We start from the raw sequence: 19,522 nt of genomic DNA, 5'->3' as shown, positions 1-19,522 counted from the left end.
GAGAGGTGAGGTCATGTATTCGCTCCAACAGTACCTCTCCGTCATACTTCAGTGCCTCAGCGGGGATTCCATCCACTCGCATAGCCTTTTTGTTCTTAAGCTGTCATGGCTTTTTCTACCTCGTGCAGTGCTGGGGTTTTACTGAGCTGGTGGCGGGTAGCATGCTGTGGGATGGAGTCGAAAACACTCGAGTCAAAGGCAGAGTCTCGATTGAGGAGATCTTCAAAATGCTCCTTCCAGCGGGCTTGGACTGCCTCGGTGTCCATGATGAGTGTTTCCCCGTTCTTGGCCAGCAGTGGGGTGGGGTCTTGGGTGTTTGGACCGTAGATAGCCTTGACTGCAATTCCGAATCCTCGCACATCATGGCTGTCGGCCAGCTGTTGTATTTCCTGTGCCTTCTCCATCCACCAGCTGTTCTTTAGATCCCAGGTTTTTTGTTGGACCTCAGCCTTAAACCGTCTGTAATGCTGCCTTGCTGCTCCCGAGTTGGGTTGCTGTTTAAAGCTCAGAAATGCCCTTTCGCTTGCGATCTATTAGCTCTTGGATCTCTTGGTTATTCTCATGAAACCAGTCCTGGTGTTTCCTAGTTGAGTGACCGAGCATCTTTTCGCACGCACTGGTTTATGGCTCCCCTGCCAAACACAAAATGTTCTGCCATCCGGCAACTTTCCACCCTCAACCTCCCCCCTCCCACTGTCTAAACTCCCCCTAGCCCTAATAGGGGATGCATTCACTTAATCTTTAGCTTAAACCAAACCCAACCCAATCCAATCCCACAAGTTCGGGCTTACCTCAGGCTTCCACCACACCACCCATCGGCGACGGCGACCAGACTACCAGCGACGATTGAGCCTCCTGCAGCGGCGACCTGGGCCTCTTCTTCCCCTCCACCCCTACGGCGACCTCCTCCTCGATGCCGACTCACCTACCTCACCCGATCCTCGATCCCCAATGACGCCCAGTGAGCCAGGTGAGCCTCCGACCAAGCAATCGGGCCTCCACCTTTCCAGTGGTGATTGGGCCTCCACCTTTCCAGCGGTGGCAGATGGGCCTCTCCTCCACCACTGGGCCGCCTCGACGATGGCTGGACCTCTCCTTCCCCACAGGCGACCTCCTCCTCAATGGTGACCGGGACTCCTCTTCGGCGATGGCGGCTGGCCTCTCCTCCTCCTTCAGCAACGACTGGACCTCTCCTTCCCCACTAGAGACCTGGCCTTTTCTCCTCAAAGACTGTAGGTGGTAAGCAACCGCTCCAAAGATATAGTGCCACAAAGTGGATGTGCAGAAAGCTCTTGCTCTGCCTCACTGATTCTTCCAGATTACCTCCCCCATGGCTGTTCTAATCTGGAGAAGAGAACATGTACTAACCGGGCCATTGACACATCTACAGGGCTTCAACAAACCTTGACGTTTGAGGCAAGTATGTTAAACTTTCTTTTAAGGTGTTAGTATTGCATAAGCCTTTTTCTCTTCTCTAATAAGAGTATGCATTTTGGAGTCAGAAGGTTTTCCTTTCTTTTTTTAAAGCAATTCTGAATTATTTATGAGCTGTAGATATTGTTCAATCCAAGGTCTGTAACTTTCTGGTATATAATAATTGTTCTTTTAAAATATAAAGCCATGGTTTATGCCTGGAGTTTCTTACGAGTCCAATAAATTAAATATCAATTTTTGCTCCTGTGGGCATATAAAGGTAATTCTCCATATTAAAGAATAAAATCACATTGTGCCTTTCATCCCTACAAGACCAGACTCCATTTACAAAGGGGGAAATTGCAGAAAAAGGTTTAGAAACGAAAGAAGGATAAAGATCGAGAGGTTTAGGGCCTCTCTACTCCCACAGCCATCTCTCCCCATTTTCTTGTATTCCTCATCACTCACATCCCCCTACTTCACGTCCTTCTGTGTCAATCATGGAGAAACAATTCTCTTCCGAGTCAAAGTGACTTCACTTTCAAACCCTCAACTGTACTTTGGCCATCCATTCCCACAATACTTTTGCTACTGCTGATTTGCTCAACAATTCCCTCACCTGCACTTTTGATGCCTTTATCTCAGCAAAATCTTGGTCCACATCTTCATTCCCTCAAGTTCAACGAGTGCAGATTGGAGCATATCTAGCACACCACTTATTTAGCCATCCATCACCAGATCTGGCTGGAACACATCAAGTGCCATCGGGCCGCACTCTGCCACCAAAACCACTCACTACATCAGAAATATTCCAGAAAGCAAAGATAACACCCAAGCTTCTTTTCTTCACCACAAATCAACTCTAAATTATTGCCCATCTTTACCTTCAACAACAAGTTCAAGGAGCTTATGGAATTCTTTGTCGCCAAGATTTAGACCATCCATTCAGCTGCCTCTGCTGCTTCTCTTCTCCCTTTCCACTTCCCCACCAAGCCAAACTTCCCACCCAGGTTCCCCTCTGCCCTAACCTGAACCTCTCTCTCCAGTTTCCCTCCCATCTCCCCAATGCTCTATCCAAGCTTGAAAGAACATAGAAATTGCTGATGAAAAAACACCATCGTCCATCTAGTTCACCTTCTACCATCCAGTTCACCTTCTACCATCCTGGTTGTCGCATGATACTATGATAATGGAGTTGTAAACTAATCATAACAATCAATCTATCAATTAGTCTACAACAGACCCAGACATCGCACAAACAAAATGTCAGCGGTGGAGCGCTTCGGGAACCATAGATACAAAATCCTCCTCAACATGCTACACATTCCATATGTCATGTCTCAAATTACTCATATATTGTATGTCAAAATGTTATTTTCTGAAAGAAATCTATCTAATTTACATTTGAATGCATCAATACTAATTGCCTCCACCATCTCGCTCAGGAGTCTTAAAAACTCAGCCAAAACAGCCTTAACTAAAGTCACAAATGACGTCCTTGGTGACTGTAGTATATCATTATTCCTTGTCCCCTCTGCAGCATTTGATATTCTCCTCCTCTAGTCCCTCCTTGCCATTGTGCAGCTCAGTGGAATTGCCCTCATTTATTTCTATTCTGACCTGACTGATTGCAGCAGAGCATCTCCATCAATGGCTTCTCTTCATGCCCGCACAGCGTTACCACTGGAGTTCCACATGGCCCTCACCTCTTTAATATGCTGACTCTTTCTGGCATCATCCAAAGACATAGGGTCAGCTTCCCTGTGGATACTGATAACACAAGTCTACCTCTCCATTAGTTCTCTTTATCCCCCCACCGCCTGTGTTGTCAGACGGCTAGTTTTGCATCAGCTGCAATTTCCTACAACTAAACAGTAAGGTGGTTGAAGCCTCATCTGTACCTGCCACGTCTTCAATATCAACTACCTCAGTCCATCTGCCACGTCTTTGTCATCTCCAAATTTGACTATTTCAATGCTTTCCTGACCTCCTTATCCGCCACCCCCATTGTTACGTTTAGAATAATTCCACAAGACTGTACATCTTCAGCTCAGACTGTTGTGACCTTGGTCTCTTTATTGTAACTCCAGAGTGGGGAGACAGTATGGTAGTCTACCTTTTATACCTGCTTGTCCAGGGTGTGCAGGTGACCCTTGGGCCTCCCACAGGTGCGCCCCCTGGTGGCAAGTCTTACACATTGCTAGTATTCACACACACATCATTCCCCCTGCAAAGTCTTATGTACAAGTTATTTACAAGCTGAGGCGATCCGGGGCTCTGTATTCCTGGGTTGATCGCCGGAGTTGAAGTCCTGGTATGGGTGAGTCAGTCGGATCATTGCTGCACTGCGGTGTGGCTGGTCTGATCGGACTGTCGGGCATGGCGAGTTCATCCTCGTGGTTGACCATGAGGTCGATTGCTGGTTGCGTGTGTGTGGGTGGATCAATGATGGTAATGTCCTCTTCAAACTGTTCTTGGTTGTCAGTGAATCGCAGTTTGGTCTGATCCAAGTCCTTTCTGCAAGTTTGTCGACAACACTCTATTCCCCTCCTTGGCTAACACAGTGCCAGCAACCCAATTGGGACCATGACCATAATTAAGAACAAACACAGGGTAATTGACCTCAATGTCACGTGATACAGCCGCACGATCGTGGTACATGTTATGCCGGTGACGCCGGGTTTCTACATGATCATTGAGATCCGGGTGGACTAAGGAGAGCCTGGTTTTGAGTGCTCTCTTCGTTAGCAATTCTGCAGGGGGAGCCCCGGTAAGCGAATGGGGCTGCGTGCAGTAGCTGAGCAGAATCCGAGATAACCGGGTCTGCAGAAAACCATCCGTCACGCGTTTCATGCTCTGCTTGATGGTTTGGCCTGCCCGTTCCACTTGACCATTGGATGCGGGCTTAAACGGCGCAGACCTGACATGCTTGATGCCATTGCTGGTCATGAGCTCGTTGAATTCGAGCTGGTGAAGCATGGTCCACTGTCACTAACAAGGACGTCGGGCAAACATAGGTGGCGAACATGGCCCGGGGGCTTTCGATGGTGGCAGTGGATACACATGACGACATTATAATACATTCAATCCATTTAGAGTAAGCGTCCATTGCTACTAGGAACATCTTTCTGAAAAAGGGGTCAGCGAAATCTACGTGGACCCTTGACCACGATTTGGAGGGCCATGACCACAGACTCAGTGGGCCCTCCATTGGTGCGTTGCTCAACTGTGAGCAAGTGTTACATTGGTGTACACATGACTCCAAATCCGAGTCAATGCCCGGCCACCAAACGTGCGACCTGGCGATAGCCTTCACCATGACTATGCCTGGGTGGGTACTGTGAAAGTCGCGTATAAACGTTTCCCTGCCTTTTTTTGGCAAAATTACACAATTCCTCCATAGGAGGCAGTCCGAATGGATGGATATTTCGTCCTTACGTCGGTGGAACGGCTTAATTTTGTCTTGCATTTTCCCTGGGACCGCCGACCAGCTCCCATTGAGGACACAGCTTTTTACAAGTGATAGCACCGAGTCCTGGCTCGTCCAGGTCCTGATCTGGCGAGCCGCGACGGGTGACCCCTCGCTCTCAAAAACATTCATTACAAGATGCAAGTCTGCAGGTTGCGCCATTTCCACCCCGGTGGTGGGCAATGGTAGCCAACTGAGGGCATCCTCACAGTTCTCAGTGCCTGGTCTGTGGCGGATTACATAATCATAAGCAGATAACATTAGTGCCCATCTTTGGATGTGGGACAAAGCATTGGTGTTAATACCTTTGCTTTCTAAAAACAACGAAATGAGCGGCTTATGGTCGGTTTTGAGCTCGAACCGGAGTCCAAATAGGTATTCTTAACCCCGTATATGCATGCTAATGCTTCTTTCTCAACCATACTGTAGGTTCTTTCAGCCTTGGATAAGCTTCTGGACACATATGCAACGGTTGCAGTTTGCCTGACACATTTGCTTGCTGTAACACACAACCGACCCCATGTGAAGATGCATCATAAGCTCGTACTAAATGTTTACATGGATCATATAATACAACTAACTTGTCAGAAGATAGCAGGTTTCTGGCTTTATTAAAGGCTGTCATGAGATTTACCCCAAACCCAATGCAAATAAATGCAATGGTTCCAGCAAAGTGCTCAACCGCGGTAGAAATTTAGCAAAATAGTTGAGGATTCCCATGAACGAACGCAGCTCCTTCACATTCTGTGGTCTGAGTGCATTCTTGATGGCCTCTGTCTTAGAGTCCGTGGGTCTGATGCCGTCCGCTGCAATCTTTCTCCCGAGAAATTCAATCTCTGGCGCCAGGAAAACACACTGAGCGTTTCAACCTGAGTGCCGCTCTGTCCATTCGCTTGAGAACCTCTTCCAGGTTGTGCAAGTGTTTGGTGGTGTTGCTGCCAGTGATCAAGATGTCGCCTTGGAACACCACGGTGCACGGAACTGATTTCAGCAGACTCTCCATGTCCCTCTGGAAGATGGCCTCCACTGAGCGAATCTCAAAGGGGCATCTGTAGTATATGAATTGTCCTCAGTGCATGTTCATACATGTCAATTTTTTTTGAAGGTTCAGACAGCTGCTGAGTCATCTAAGCAGAGGTTAGATCCAGTTTGTTGAATGACTTCCCCCCTGCTAGTGTTGCAAACAGGTCATCTGCTTTGGGTAGTGCGTACTGGTCCTGTAACGAGACTCGATTGATTGTTACCTTGTAGTCCCCGCAGATTCTGACCGTCCCGTCATTCTTCAACACCGGCACAATTGGACTGGCCCACTTGTTGAACTCAACTGCCGATATGATCCCCTCTCGTTGAAGTCTGTCCAGTTCGATCTCTACTTTCTCTCGCATCATGTATGGAACCGCTCGGGCCTTGTGATGAACGGGTCGTGCATCAGGGACTAGATGGATCGGCACTTAGGCGCCTGTGAAGTTGTCGATGCCTGGCTCGAATAACGACGGGAATTTGTTTAGCACTTGGGCGCACGAGGCATCATCCTCCGAAGACAGTGCTTTGATGTCGCCCCAGTTTCATCGGATCTTTCCGAGCCAGCTTCTGCCGAACAGCATTGGGCCATCGCCTGGAACAATTTATAGCGGTAAATCATGCACCGCTCCATCGTACGATACCTTCACTGCCAATGACAGGTATGAGCTCTTTGGTGCAAGTGTGCAGCTTGGTGTGGATTGGGCTTAGTTTTGGCCTTTGTGCCTTGTTGCCCCACAGTTTCTCAAAAGCCTTCTGGCTCATAATTGACTGACTCGCCCCAGTGTCCAATTCCATGGAAACTGGAATGCCATTTAATTTGACTTTTAACATTATCAGAGGGCTTTTGGTGGTGAAGGTGTGTACCCCATACGCTTCCTCTTCAGCCTCGGGTTGAGTTGCCTCTCTTACTTGTTTAACGTAATCCGCTCAGGCACGGTCATCTTCTGCTGACTCTGCCACGTGGTGAGTCGTAACACGTCTGCACATTCGCTGGAGGTGCCCCATTGTTCCACAGCCCTTGCACACGTAGTGCTTGAATCGACATTGATGGGCTCGATGATTACCCCCGCAACGCCAACATGGTGCTAATGGATTCGCAGTCACGCCCCACGGCCGGCTCAGTCATCTTCGGTCTGGCCTTTGCGGTTGTGTAGGTCCTGCCATGTACATTTCTGCCTGCTGAAGGCATTATTTTATGCATAGTACTTTGTCGGTGAATTCCGATGCTGCAATGATATCTGTTTATTGTTATCGTTCGTGGACATAAAAGCCTGGGCTATCGTGATGGCATGGCTCAGATCTATGGATTCGGCAGACAGCAGTTTGCAAAGAATGAACTCGTGGCCGATTCCAAGCACGAAAAAGTCCCGCAACAATCTAGCAAATACGCACGGTCCCGCAAGGCGTCTTAGGTCGGCGACATAGCTCACCACGTCCTGGCCCTCGGAATGGTGGTGCGTATAAAAGCGATACCTGGCCATCAAGATGCTCTCCTTCGGCTGGAGGTGTTCCCAAACCAGCGTGCACTGCTCTTCATATTTCTTCTCCGTTGGTTTCGTCGGTGCAAGCAGATTTTGATGAGGCCATATATCGTGGACCCATATACGGTGAGGAGAATCGGCCTGCGCTTGACCGCGGTTTCTTCCTTTTCCAGCTCGTTGGTCATGAAGTACTGGTCAAGACGCTCAACGAAGGCTTCCCAATCATCAGCCTCAACAAATCTCTCAAGAATACCAACAGCAAACATAACTGCGTGAAAGTTCGTAATCTGCTACTCGTCGCCAATTGTTAGTTAGAATAACTCCACAAGACTGTACATCTTAAGCTCAGACTGTTGTGACCTTGGTCTATTTTATTGTAACTCCAGAGTGGGGAGGCAACATGGTAGTCTGCCTTTTATACCTGCTTGCCCAGGGTGTGCAGGTGACCCTTGGGTCTCCCACAGGTGTGCCCCCCTGGTGGCAAGTCTTACACATGGGTGTTATGTATGTAAACACTACCAATGAACTTCAGTTCATATACTAACCAGCACCAAATCCTACTCATTCAGCAGCCTGTTCTTGCTGATTTACATTAAGCTTTCGGTCCCCCAATGTCTCAAATTTAAAATTCTCATCCTCATGTTTAAATCCCTTCATGCCCTCATCCCTTCCTGTCTCTAACTTCCTTCAAACCCACAACCTCTATCAAAGTCTGTTTTCCTTACTCTGGCCTCCTTTGCATCCCCCCCTTCCTTTATCCTACCATCGGTAGCCATGTCTTCAGCACTCATGCTCCACACTCTGGAACCCTCTCTCAAAACCCCTCTGCCTCTCCACATCATCCTCCTCCTTTCAGATCCTCCTCAAAATCCACTACTTTGACAAAGCTTTTAGATAGCCTTCTTTGGCTTGGCATCCATTAAAAAAAAATGATGCTTCTGTGAAGTGCCTTGGTACATTTTTCTACATTAAAGTTGCTATATAAATGCAAGTTGTTGTTGCTGTTCAGAATGTTGAGTGTTAACAGCACAAATTTACAAGCACGAAGAAAGTACAATCAACAAAGAATGACAGTATGTGCCTGGTAAGCTAAAATTGGAAGAAAGAAGAGTGAAGACGGTGATGACTCCTCACAGCCATTTCCCATAGTTGACTGCAGAACACGAGGAAAGCAGCACTGTCTGACACCGAGACTTGTCACTTATCAGCCCAAGGTTGGACCTTATCATCGGCTGGCATGGAGTGTTATCATCATCATTGAAGTTGGGAACAGAGCTGAGCACTGTGGAATCATCAGTGACCAGCCCAATCCTGAGGGAAGATCATTATTTAGGCAGCTGGAGATGGCTCGGCTGTGGATGCTTCCCTGAGGGATTCCTGCAGTGATGTCCTGGGACAGTGATGACTGGTCTCCAACAACTACAACCATCTCCCTTTGCATCAGGTATGACTCCAGCTACTGGCAGGTTTTCCCTTTGATACTCCCATTGATGTCAGTTGTGTTAGGACTTCTTGGTACCATACTGTTGGTCAAATGCTGCCTTTGATGTTGAGGGCAATTACTCTTGCCTCTTTTCTGGCATTCAGGCCTTATGTCCATGTTTGGACCAAGGCTGTGATGAGATCTGGAGCCGAGTGGAGTGGTCCTGACAGAATCCAAACTGAGCATCAGCGAGTAGCTTATTAATGAGCAGTGTCGCTTGATGGCATCTTCCATCACTTTATTGATGACTGAGAGGAGGCCGATAGAGTGGCAATTGGTCAGGTTAGATTTATGCCTGTTTTGTGGATAGAGCATACCTGAGCAATCTTCCACACTGTCAGATAGAAGCCAGTGACATAGCTGTATTGGAATAGCTTGGCTAAGGAAGTGGTTAGCTCTGAGGCATCGATCTTCAGTACGACAGCCAAGATGTTGTCAGCACCACAGCCTTATGCTGTGTCCTGTGCACTCATCTGCTTCTTAATGTCACATATAACATTATCCATCCAACAAAGAATAGACAGTACCAGTGTGCGTGCTATGCATTTGTCATTTAAACACAGTCTACATTCGATCAGTACACATCGTTTAATTGTTACATTATTGCACTTCATGAACAAGATAATTTGAACATAAACAATGGGCTTCGACCAGAGTAACCACCATCATCATCATAGGCAGTCCCTCGAAATTGAGGAAGACTTGCTTCCACTCTGAGTTCTCAGGTGACTGAACAGTCCAATACGGGAATTATAGTAGTCTCTGTCGCAGGTGGGACAGACAGTCATTGGAGGAAAGGGTGGTGGGGGGTCTGGTTTGCAGCACACTCCTTCCGCTGTCTACGCTTGATTTCTGAACGCTCGTGCCGATGAGACTCAAGGTGCTCCACGCCCTCCCGAAAGCTCTTCCTTCACTTAGGGCGATCTTGGGCCAGGGATTCCCAGGTGCCAGTGGGAATGTTGCACTTTATCAAGGAGGGTGTCCTTGAAGCATTTCCTCTGCCCACCTGGGGTTCGCTTGCCATGTAGGAGTTCTGAGTAAAGCGCTTTCTTTGGGAGTCTCGTGTTGGGCTTGTGGACGATGTGGCCCACCCAACGGATGTGGTTAGTGCTTCGATGCTGGCGATGTTGGCCTCAGCGAGAACGCCGACATCAAAACGTATATTATGAAGGGGCTTGACAAGGTGGATGCAGAGAGGATGTTCCCACTGATAGGGGAGACCAGAACTAGGGGACATAAACTTAGAATAAGGGGCCGCCCATTTAAAACTGAGATGAGGAGGAATTTCTTCTTTCAGAGGGTTGTGAATCTGTGGAATTTGCTGCCTCAGAGAGCTGTGGAAGCTGGGTCATTCAATAAATTTAAGGCAGAGATAGACAGTTTCTGAACTGATAAGGGAATAAGGGGTTATGGGGAGCGGGCAGGGAAGTGGACCTGAGTCCATGATCGGATCAGCCATGATCGTATTAAATGGTGGAGCAGGCTCGAGGGGCTGTATGGCCTTCTCTTGCTCTTATTTAGGAAGAATAGACAGAAAGGAAAAGGAGGTGGGGTGGCGTTGCTGGTTAAAGAGGAAATTAATGCAATAGTAAGGAAGGACATTAGCTTGGATGATGTGGAATCTGTATGGGTGGAGCTATGGAATACCAAAGGACAGAAAACGCTAGTGGGAGTTGTGTAGATCACCAAACAGTAGTAATGAGGATGGGGACAGCATCAAACAAGAAATTAGGGATGCGTGCAATAAAAGGTACAGCAGTTATCATGGGCGACTTTAATCTACATATTGACTGGGCTAACCAAACTAGTAGCAATGCGGTGGAGGAGGATTTCCTGGAATGTATAAGGGATGGTTTTCTAGATGAATATGTCGCGGAACCAAATAGAGGGCTGGCTATCCTAGACTGGGTGATGTGAAATGAGAAAGGACCAAATAACAATCTTGTTGTGCGAGGCCCCTTGGGGAAGAGTGATCATAATATGGTAGAATTCTTCATGAAGATGGAGAGTGACACAGTTATTCAAAGGCTAGGGTCCTGAACTTGGGGAAGGTAACTGCGATGGTATGAGACATGAATTGGCTAGAATAGACTGGCGAGTGATACTTAAAGGGCTGATGGTGGATAGGCAATGGCAAACATTTAAAGATCACATGGATGAACTTCAACAATTGTACATCCCTGTCTGGAGTAAAAATAAAATGGGGAAGGTGGCTCAATCGTGGCTAACAAGGGAAATTAAGGAAGTGTTAAATCCAAGGAAGAGGCATATAAATTGGCCAGAAAAAGCAGCAAACCTGAGGACTGGGAGAATTTTGTAATACTGCAGAGTAGGACAAAGGAATTAATTAGGAGGGGGAAAATAGAGTATGAGAGGAAGCTTGCCGGGAACATAAAAACTGACTGCAAAAGCTTCTATGGATACGTGAAGAGAAAAAGATTAGTGAAAACAAACGTAGGTCCCTTGCAGTCAGATTCAGGTGAATTTATAATGGGGAAAAAATAAATGACGGACCAGTTAAACAAATACTTTGGTCCGTTTTCACGAAGGAAGACACAAGTAACTTTCTGGAAATACTCGGGGACCAAGGGTCTAGTGAGAAGGAGGAACTGAAGGATATCCTTATAAAGCAGGAAACTGTGTTAGGGAAATTGATGGGATTGAAGGCCAATAAATCCCCGGGGCCTGATAGTCTGCATCCCAGAGTACTTAAGGAAGTGGCTCTAGAAATAGTGGCTGCATTGGCCATTTTCCAACAGTCTATCAACTCTGGATCAGTTCCTATGGACTGGAGAGTAGCTAATGTAACACCAAGGAGGGAGAGAGAAAACAGACCGGTTAGCCTGACATCAGTAGTGGGGAAAATGTTGGAATCAATTATTAAGGATAAAATAGCAGCGCATTTGGAAAGCAGTGACAGGATCGATCCAAGTCAGCATGGATTTATGAAAGGGAAATCATGCTTGCCAAATCTTCTGGAATTTTTTGAGGATGTAACTAGTAGAGTGGACAAGGGAGAACCAGTGGATGTGGTGTATTTGGACTTTCAAAAGGCTTTTGACAAGGTCCCACACAAGAGATTGGTGTGCAAAATCAAAGCTCATGGTATTGGGGGTAATGTACTGACATGGATAGAGAACTGGTTGGCAAACAGGAAGCAGAGAGTCGGGATAAACGGGTTCTTTTCAGAATGGCAGGCAGTGACTAGTGGAGTGCCGCAGTGCTCAGTGCTGGGACCCTAGCTCTTTACTATATACATTAATGACTTAGATGAAGGAATTGAGTGTAATATCTCCGAGTTTGCAGATGGCACTAAACTGGGTGGCAGTGAGCACTGTGACGAGGATGCTAAAAGGCTGCAGGGTGACTTGGATGTTAGGTGAGTGGGCAAATGCATGGCAGATGCAGTATAATGTGGATAAATGTGAGGTTATCCACTTTGGGGACAAAAACACAAAGGCAGAATATCATCTGAATGGCAGATTAGGAAAGGGGGAGGTGCAACGAGACCAGAGTGTCATGATTCATCAGTCATTGAAAGTTGGCATGCAGGTACAGCAGGCGGTGAAGGCGGCAAATGGTATGTTGGCCTTCATAGCTAGGGGATTTGAGTATAGGAGCAGGGAGGTCTGACTGCAGTTGTACAGGGCCTTGGTAAGGTCTCACCTGGAATAGTGTGTTCAGTTTTGGTCTCCTAATCTGAGGAAGGACGTTCTTGCTATTGAGGGAGTGCAGCAAAGGTTCACCAGACTGATTCCCAGGAATGATGGACTGACATACGAGGAGAGACAGGATTCACTGGGCCTTTATACACTGGAATTTAGAAGGATGAGAGGGGATCTCACAGAAACTTATAAGATTCTGACAGGACTGGACAGGTTAGATGCAGGAAGAATGTTCCCGATGTTGGGGAAGCCCAGATGCAGGGGGACACAGTCTTAGGATAAGGGATATGCCATTTAGGACTGAGATGAGGAGAAACTTCTTCACTCAGTTATTAACCTGTTGAATTCCCTATCGCAGAGAGTTGTTGAAGCCAGTTCATTGGATATATTCAAGAGGGAGTTAGATATGGCCCTTACAGCTAAAGGGATCAAGGGGTATGGAGAGAAAGCAGGAAAGGGGTACTGAGGGAATGATCAGCCATGATCTTATTGAATGGTGTTGCAGGCTCGAAGGGCCGAATGGCCTACTCCTGTGCCTATTTTCTATGTTTCTATATTTCTATTTGTTATGTTCTTATGGTGCGTCTGTTCTCCAAGTGGATTTGCAGGATCTTGCAGAGGCAGCGTTGGTGGTACTTCTCCAGCGCTTTCTGGTGTCCACTGTATATGGTCCATGTCTTTGAGCCATATAGGAGGGTGGGTATCACTACTGTCCTGTAGACCTTAAGCTTGGTGCCAGATTTGAGGTCCTGTTCTTCAAACACTCTTCCTCAAGCGACCAAAGGCTGCGTTGGCACACTGGAGGCGGTGTTGGACCTCGTCATCGATGTCTACCCTTGCTGTTAGTAGGCTTGCGAGGTATGGAAAATGATCCACGTTGTTCAAGGCCACGCCATGGATTTTGATGACCGGGGTGGCAGTGCTGTGTGGCGGTGTCAGGTTGATGGAGGACCTTTGTCTTATGAATGCTTAGTGTAAGGCCCATGCTTTCGTATGCCTCGGTGAAGATGTTGACGATAGCTTGAAGTTCAGCCTCTGAATGTGCACAAACGCAAGCGTCGTCTGCGTACTATCATTCGATGACAGAGGATGGACGACCTTGGATCTAGCCTGGAGGCGACGAAGGTTGAACATGTTCCCATTGGGTCTATAGTTTAGTTCCACTCCAGCGGGGAGCTTGTTGAGAGTGAGATGGAGCACTGCAGCAAGGAAGATCGAGAAGGGGGTTGGCACGATGACAGAGCCCTGCTTGACCCCGGTCCAGACATGGATTGGGTCTGTGGTGGATCTGTTGGTCAGGATCACAGCTTGCATTTCATCGTGGAGCAGACTGAGGATGGTGACAAACTTTTGGGGACAGCCGAAACTGAGGAGGACGCTCCATTGTTCCTCATAGTTGACAGTGTCAAAGGCCTTGGTGAGGTCGAAGGCGGCCATGTACAAGGGTTGGTGCTGTTACCTGCATTTCTCTTGTAGTTGTCGCACGGTGAAGATCATGTTCGTTGTACCCCTTCGTGGATAGAATTCGAATTGAGACTCTGGGAGGAGCTTTTCAGCTACAGGGAGAAGACGGTTGAGGAGAATTCTTGCGATGACTTTTCCTGTGGATGACAGCAGGGAGATTCCTCTTTAGTTGCCACAGTCGGACTTGTCCCCTTTTTTGAAGATGGTCACGATTACGGCATCTGAGATCTCCCAGCATGCTCTCCTCCTTCCAGATAAGAGAGATGAGGTCATGCATTCGTGCCAATAGTGCTTCTCCGCCATACTTTAGTGCCTCAGCGGGGATTCCATCTGCTCCTGATGCCTTGTTGTTCTTGAGCTGATGGATGGCCTTTTCTACCTCGTGCCGGGCTGGGATTTTGCTGAGATGGTGGCGGGTAGCATGCTGCGGGATGGAGTTGAGGACACTCGTGTCAAAGGCAGAGTCTCGGTTAAGCAGATCTTCGAAGTGCTCCTTCCAGCGGGCTCTGACTACCTCAGTGACCTTAATGAGTGCCTCCCCATTCTTGGCCAGCAGTGAGGTGGGGCCTTGGGTGCTTCCACCGTAGATGGACTTAACTGCGGTGAAGAATCCTCGCACGTCATAACCACCAAGTACATGCTTAATCCTTCAAGTCCTGAATTGAAAATTGAAAATCTTGTCTCTTGGAAACAAAAGTTGTTGCTTGAATTTTTAAAAAAATGCTTACTGTTACACATTGGACCCTTTTCATAGAATCATGGAAAAATTAAGACACAGAAGGCGGCCATTCGGCCCATTGTGTCCATGCCTGTCGAAAAAGAGCTATCCTGCTTAATCCCACCTTCCAGTGGTAGGTCCGTAGCCCCGTAGGTTATGGCTCTTTTTAAGTGTATATCCAAGTAATTTTTAAGTGAAATGAGGGTTTCTGATTCTACCACACTTTTAGGCAGTGAGTTTCCGATCCCCACCACCTTCTGGGTGAAGAAATGTTTCCTCAGCTCCCCTCTAATCCTTCGACCAATTACTTTAAATTTATGCTCCCTGGTTATTGATCCCTCTGCTCAGGGAAATAGGTCCTTCCTATCCACTCTATCTAGGCTCCTCATAATTTTATACACCTCAATTAAATTTCCCCTCAGCCTTCTCTGCTCCAAAGAAAATAACCCCAGCCTATCCAATCTTTCCTCATAGTTAAAGTTTTCCAGTCCTGGCAACATCCTTGTAAATCTCTTCTGTACCCTCTCCAATGCACTCACATCCTTCCTGTAATGTGGTGACCAGAACTGGATACAGTACTCTAGCTGTGGCCTAACTAGTGCTGTATGCAGTTCTAGCATAACTTCCCTGCCCTTGTATTCTACGCCTCAGCTAATAAAGGAAAGCATTCCATCTTTTTTTAAGACAACCGTTTAACTGTCCTGCTACCTTTAAGAATCTGTGGACATATACCCCAAGGCTCCTCTATTCCTTCACACCTTTCAGTATCCTCCCATTTATTGTGTATTCCCTTGCCTTGTTGCCCTTCCCCAAACGCATTACCTCACACTTTTCCGGATTGAATTCCATTTGTCACTTTTCTGCCCATCGATATCTTCCTGCAGTCTATAGAGTTTTCCTCTTCACTGTCAACCACACAGCCAATTTTTATATCATTTGCAAATGTCTTTATCATGCCCCCTATATTTAAGTCTAAAACATTAATATAGACAAGTGCAGCGTCAAGAATCCGGAACCCTCAGGACCAAGGCTGTTCCAGATTCCGGGCTTTTGATCGTCTTTCTGACGTCACGAATCCGGAAACACCCGAGCCAAGGTTCGAGTATTTCCGGATTTCAGAACGTCAGAAAGGGGGGAGGGGAGGTCCCCACCGAGGAGTTGTTCCGGCCAGCCGGCTGGCCCCGTCGAGGTGGTGTTCAGGTGGGGCCCCGCCGAGGAGCTGTTCGGACCAGCTGGCCCCATCACAGAGGTGGTGTTCGGCTGGGCTGGCGAGGAGGCCCCGAGGTCGGGCAGCGGTGAGGCCCTGAGGTCAGGCAGCGGCGGGGGGTCCGGATTCCGGAACATTTTACGGAACTCCGGATTCTCGACACTGCACCTGTACTACAAAAAGCAATGGAACGATTACTGAACCCTGTGGAACCCCACTGGAAACAGCCTTCCAGTCACAAAAACTCCCTTCACTATTGCCCTTTGCTTCCTGCCACTGAGCCAATTTTGGATCCAATTTGTCACTCTCCCTTGGATTCCATGTGCTTTTACTTTTTTGATCAGCCTGCCATGTGGGACCTTGTCAAAAGCCTTGCTAAAATCCATATAAACTACAAAGACACTGCCCTCATCGAACCTCCTTGTTACCTCCTCAAAGAACTCAATCAAGTCAGTCAGATACAACCTTCTCAACAAATTCATACTGACTGTCCTTGATTAATCTGTCTTTCTAAATGAAGGTCTCAGAATTGATTCCAGTAATTTGCCCACCACCAAGGTTAAACTAACTGGCATGTAATTGCTCAGTTTATCCCTTCCTCTATTTTTAAACAATGGTACAACGTTAGCAGTTCTCCAATCCTCTGGCACAATTCCTCTAGCCAAGGAGGATTGGAAAATGATGGTCAGATCCTCTGCAATTTCCTCCCTTGCTTCTTTTAATAGCCTAGTATATAAATAGCCTAGTATATATTCCATCTGGTCTTGGCGATTTATCTACTTTCAAGGTTGCTAAACCCCTTAATACTTTCTCTCTTACTTTGTTTATCCCGTCCAATATTTCACTATCTTCCTCTGAACTTCAACATCGGCCCCTTCTTTTGTGAAGTATTCATTGAGTACCTTATCCACATCCTCCGCCCCCAGACAGAGAGCCCCATCTTGGTCCCTAATAGGCCTACTCTTTCCTTAGTTATCCTCTTGCTTGTTTTCTTTGATTCTACTCGCCAGTATTTTTTCATACCCTCTTTTTGCTTTCTTAATTTCCTCCCTGCACTTTCTATATTCTTCTAGGCTTTCTGCAGTACTGAACTCATGACTTTTCCCGCATCATTAAGAACACATTTTGGGATAATCTTAAGTGTCTGTGCTGACGGCTGGAATCCTTGCCCCCTGGAATGCATATGGTAAATTCAGGTGTGCAACATTCAAACTTTTAAATTGATGGTTGGAAAATCATGGGCCGCGCATGACTGAATGTTCAATATGTGCTTTCAGTGAGCAAGCCTTCCCGCCAGGAGAGCCCGCTATAAAATTACATTCTAGGGAATTTAGCTTTGGTGAGACACAGTTAAATTAGAGAAAAGTATCGATTTTTCTACAGAATATTTTCTAAATTAAAATGTTATTCTCACTTTTTAAATTTTGCGGAAAAGAGTTGCAACAATCTTCAGATGGTAAATTAACATTGTCTGAAGTTCACTTAAGTGCGAAGTTCACTTTTAATATATTCCATATTTATTTTCACATTTCTTTTTGTAATTATAGAAAGGAAAACAGTTTGTACTTTAGTTTATACTTTTAGCACCCTAAATAGTAATATAGTGAATGTTATCACTTTAAACAGAAACTGTACCCAACTGAAATAAGCCAGCAGAAAGACAATTGTTTTATTCAGCTCTTGAGGTTACTTTTTGCTGGATATTTAAGAGACTTGTGTAGCTTGTTCAGCATATCTTACCATTTCAGCTCATCTACTGATGTAGAAAGCATCAAGTTGTGACCCAGTAAATACACAGAGGCTATCAAGTCACTCCACTGCACCAACTCCCCAAGCGGGCCTCCCTTAAAGACATTCTCGGCTATCTTAAATCCCGATTCCTTTGTCAAAAGGCCTAAATGAAGTAAAATCTAACAGAACAAATGAAAATAGTTAGTTTTTTTAATAAAATAAATGACAGTTTTTTTTTAAATTATAAAGGATTATGAAGGAGGCTGTTGAGGCACTGATTCAGAGTTTAAAAGGTGCAATTAGATTATGCATCTCTGAAATACTAATTGCATTCACATCTCTTTTACACTTGAGTCAATCCCACTCTAAATTTAGACACTCCTGCAAACTCCAGTGCAAGAAAATGTCGAGTGTAATGTTACTGCTAGCAATAATGCACCAGTGAACACAATTGACTGTTTTAACCATACACAATGCAATCAAAAGAGGCAGGTAAATGAGACTTTGGAACAGCAGAAAGAATATATAAATGTATCATTTGTGATTAAATTTGGGGGAAAAATCTGAACAGGAAAGGATATTCCATTTGAAAATAAAGAATAACTCAAAGTAAAGCAAATTGGTCTTGGTGTATATATTACCATATAAAATTGCATTTGGTTTGTTAGTGTATTTTACTTGAACTTGATTTCAAATGAGCATCCCTAATGACTTGTTGAGTAAATGCATATATTGTGTGGTACGGAGCTGTTCAGACAGGAATGCCCCAGGTTCCAGGGAACGGACTATTCAGCCACTGTTCCTGCTCCTGGTTACCATTCAGTGATTTTTCCTGTAAAATATGCATAGATCTGCATTTGTGCAGATATCAGATGAGGACAATATTCAGCTAGGCTGGAAAGCACTCTCTGGTTGAAGGGTCTGCAGACACTCACTGTGTAGGCTCATGAAGAATGAACACTTGGGCAAGCTATTAGAGGGCTGCCAGCTTTGATGAAACTGTATCCCAAGCAAGATTTAGAGCTTTTAGAAGAGAAGAGGAGAAACGGGGAGAATCATTAAGTTAGGAAAAAAATGTTTTACTTTTCTTAGTACAATAGCTGTTTACATTGTGACCTTACCTCAAGTGTTGATCAAAGGCGAAGTTTATGCATTATATTAACAAGTACTATGTTCAGATATCATATATGTCTGTTATTGAAATTTACTGAATTTCAAATCAGCCTCAAGAACCCGATATTAAAATAGTTTAATCCTTTCCCTGGAAGAAACTTAGGGATCGGTAAACGAGGTGAAACGGGACTTTCTGCACCTGGCGCAGAAGTCCTGCCCCGACTGTGAAATTAGGAGGTTCCACCCCTGAGAGGAAATGGAGCACGGGAATTTTCCAGCGCTACACGGAGTTCTGGCTGGGATACGGGGCACTACGGCTTTGCGCCTCCGCTAACTTTCATGCAATTTTGCGCGAGCCAGTAGCGCTCCCCACTCCCTTCCACCCTCCCCCTGAGCGAAAAATCATTTGCACCCGTTAGAGCCACTAACGGGGGTGCAACAGGAGTTGCAAACATTGTGAATTTCTCCTCCTCAGTATAATAGCAATTTATTATTCTGATTGAAATATCTCTTTTGCTTAAATATTCAGTTTCTGTGCATCTATTAAATTAACTGGACTAATTGACCAGTCATATCTAATGGAACAGCAAGAAATCAATTGATCACAACAAATGCATTCAAGTTCTTGGAATAGAGTGGCGTGATCCCTTCAGAACTGCTCCACAGAGAATTTGATCCTTGACCTTGTAGATCATCAGTGGGTAGATGTGGAGTCGTGTTTTTCTGTTTATCCAGCTGCCATGTCCCACCACATT

At 46.1% G+C, this 19,522-nt stretch overlaps 1 protein-coding gene across 5 annotated transcripts in view; it reads right to left on the bottom strand.

The window, feature by feature from the left end:
* The window catches only part of LOC139264450 (alpha-1,6-mannosylglycoprotein 6-beta-N-acetylglucosaminyltransferase A-like), a 157,382-nt gene that overhangs the window by 71,512 nt on the left and 66,348 nt on the right, over nucleotides 1-19,522 (bottom strand). For all 5 annotated transcript variants that reach the window (XM_070880948.1, XM_070880951.1, XM_070880949.1 and 2 more), the window contains one exon: nucleotides 17,664-17,833. In XM_070880948.1, the coding sequence (XP_070737049.1) occupies nucleotides 17,664-17,833 (170 nt within the window). The remainder of the gene's footprint in view (nucleotides 1-17,663; nucleotides 17,834-19,522) is intronic.

The sequence above is a fragment of the Pristiophorus japonicus genome, chromosome 5, assembly GCF_044704955.1.
Source record: "Pristiophorus japonicus isolate sPriJap1 chromosome 5, sPriJap1.hap1, whole genome shotgun sequence".
Lineage (NCBI taxonomy): Eukaryota > Metazoa > Chordata > Chondrichthyes > Pristiophoridae > Pristiophorus > Pristiophorus japonicus.
The sequence above is the reverse complement of the archived record's forward strand: the minus strand, read 5'-3'. Positions and strand labels throughout refer to the sequence as shown.